The 2962-nt window shown below is 32.8% G+C and overlaps 1 protein-coding gene across 1 annotated transcript; it reads left to right on the forward strand.

Moving 5' to 3' along the window:
• The first annotated feature begins 596 nt into the window (after positions 1 to 596).
• Positions 597 to 1866, forward strand: LOC113363986. The gene is made up of 3 exons (XM_026606457.1): positions 597 to 1065; positions 1110 to 1288; positions 1825 to 1866. Exons 1-3 carry the CDS (start codon positions 597 to 599, stop codon positions 1864 to 1866), a joined length of 690 nt encoding a protein of 229 aa, XP_026462242.1.
• The last annotated feature ends 1096 nt before the right edge of the window (positions 1867 to 2962 follow it).

Consider the following 2962-nt stretch of genomic DNA (forward strand, 5'->3'; position numbering starts at 1 on the left):
CCATGAAAAACTTCCGCCAGTTCAATTAAATCATCTAAATTTTATTTCACAGTTTACAACAGATATAAAATACATCAGAGGCCAGAAAAATATCATAGCTGATACACTGTCACGAGTCGAAACCATTACAAAAGATAATTTACTTAATTTCGAAATCCTAGCACACAACCAGAAAGATGATGCAGAACTTAAACGCCTTTTGATGCAGGACGCCAAACTACAATTAGAAGAAATTCCAGTACCAGGCACAAACATAAAGTTGTTTTGCGACACGGCGAAGGCTTAGCCACGACCTTATATCCCGGCACTACTGCGGAGACAAATATTTAACTCATTACATGGTTTGAGTCACCCTGGGATACGAGCAATTTTGCGTCTTAATACTGCACGGTACGTATACAGAAAAACTGCCACGATTGGGCTAGAGCTTGACAAGATTGTCAATAGTCCAAAATAACACGGCGTGTTCATGCACCTCACGACACATTTCCCTTGCCAACAGCAAGATTTGCACATGTACACATCGATATAATTGGTCCTTTACCTCCTGTTAACTTCTATAAATATTGTTTGACAGCCATTGATCGATTTACCAAATGGCCAGAAGTATACCCACTACTAGGTCTGCAGAAGAAGTAGCGGTTGGATTTTTATTATGCTGGATATCCCGCTTCGGAGCTCCAGTCAAAATGACGACTGATCGAGGTACTCAATTTAAATCTGAATTATTTAGATCATTAAACAAGTTGACAGGTACCATTAGGATCAGGACTTGCAGCTATCATCCATGTTCCAACGGACTAATAGAGCGCTTCCATCGACAACTCAAGACTGCGATAATGTGTTACAAAGACAACACATGGTTGGAAGCACTTCCGCTAATTCTAGTAGGCATTCGAAACGCTTACAAACCTGATATCAAGACATCAGCCGCTGAAATGGTGTATGGTGAACCACTTCGCCTTCCTGGAGAATTTTTTGAATTATATAAAAATCCTCAAAATTTAAGACATCCGGCTGATCTACTCTCGAGACTTCGAGAACACGTAGCGCATCTTCAACCAAGTAAATCCAGTAATCACACAAACAATAAACCATTTATTTATCAGGACCTACAAACATGCACGAATATTTTCCTCCGCGACGATACTATCAGGAAGTCACTCCAAATCAAGGTCCATACGAAGTTCTTAAGAGAGATGATAAAACAGTAACCATACGAACACAGAGAGGCAGTACACGGATGTCCATCGATCGCATCAAACCAGCCTATATCATCGTAGATCCAGTAGACCAAACCATGGGGAGTTATCTCCGAACAAATGTATATTACCCTGTTTTGGAAAGGACTACTATTTTTAGCGAAAAAAAGATGACGCTACTAAATATGTAAAACGTCAAAATTGATCGCTTAGATTTGCCATTCACCATTTTGTATTAAAGTTTTTGGTTCGCATATGGTTCGCATGTTGTTTCTGTAATTAATTGTATTCAAGTAAGCATTTAATATGGCAAAATGTAGCGCAATGTGAAATTTAATATGGCAAAATGTAACGCACCAACTTGTGGTAACTTCAGAAATAATATAAAAATGCACTTCTTTCCGGCTTTATGAAGTGAACAAATTAAAAATGTCCAATTATATTTCACAGAATAGTTTTCATGTCTATAATTCACAGTGATATAAGAAGAGAAAGACAATCTGATATATGACCAGGAGAACACTTTGCAACTCCGGTGGAAAGGGTAATAATAATTCTGAATATTTTAATACTATTTGCTATTACGACTTGATATTATATTACAACATGTTATGTTTATTAGATGTTCTTGGGAATTCAAATTGCAGCAGAATCTAGTGACTAAGGATAGGAGTGTCTTGATGCCGAGGGCATGTAAAATGTATGACACATCCATTATATGTTGAGGGAGTTAAGAAGGATAGACAAACAAAGCAATAAAATAAGGTATAAATTGCAACAGAGTATAAAATGCTCAGAAATATTCTTAACATTCCAGCCGAAAGGACTGCTGCACAATCGAATCATAAGAAATTCAAGATATTGTAGAATGCAACTTTATTAATGATAAAATAAATATCAAATGCAAAGTTAATGTTAAAGAAGCATGACTCATAAATGAATTTTAATTCTTGGAATTTAGTTTTCTATCAATTTTGATATCAATATATATATTTTATGTCTGTAGGATTTAACTTTTTAAATTTGTTCATTATTTGTCATTTCTTCTAATTATACTATTCCATTATCTTTAGTATATACTCTATATACTACATACTTAGATTCTATACTTTTTTCTTCTCTTTTTAATATATTAATATTAGTCATTAAGAAATTAATATTAGTCAGTTCGTGTAAATTCATTATACTTATGAAAACTTTTACCTGTCTAGTTGTTATATATTATTGATCATTAAGTAATTCATATTGATCGTTACTTTTAAGTTTAACATTTTATTGTAAATGCTTTTACACAATCTTAGTGTAGTTGCTATATATTATTGATCTTAAAGTAATTCATATTGATCGTTATTTTTAAGTTTAACATTTTATTGTAAATGCTTCTACATAATCGCAGTGTGGTTGCTATATGTTATTGATCATTAAGTAATTCATATTGATCGTTATTTTTAAGTTTAACATTTTATTGTAAATGCTTCTACATAATCTCTGTGTAGTTTGCTATATATTATTGATCATTAAGTAATTCATATTGATCGTTCCTTTTAAGTTTAACATTTTATTGTAAATGCTTCTACACAATCTCTATGTAGTTGCTATATATTATTGATCATTAAGTAATTCATATTGATCATTCCCTCTAAATTTAACATTTTATTGTAAATGCTTCTACACAATCTCTGTGTAGTTATATATTATTGATCATTAAGTAATTCATATTGATCGTTCCTTGTAAATTTATCATACCATTGTGAATACTT

This window comes from Ctenocephalides felis, unplaced genomic scaffold (genome assembly GCF_003426905.1).
Source record: "Ctenocephalides felis isolate EL2017-DRISC unplaced genomic scaffold, ASM342690v1 CF-g0.4_SCAFFOLD_00368, whole genome shotgun sequence".
NCBI lineage: Eukaryota > Metazoa > Arthropoda > Insecta > Siphonaptera > Pulicidae > Ctenocephalides > Ctenocephalides felis.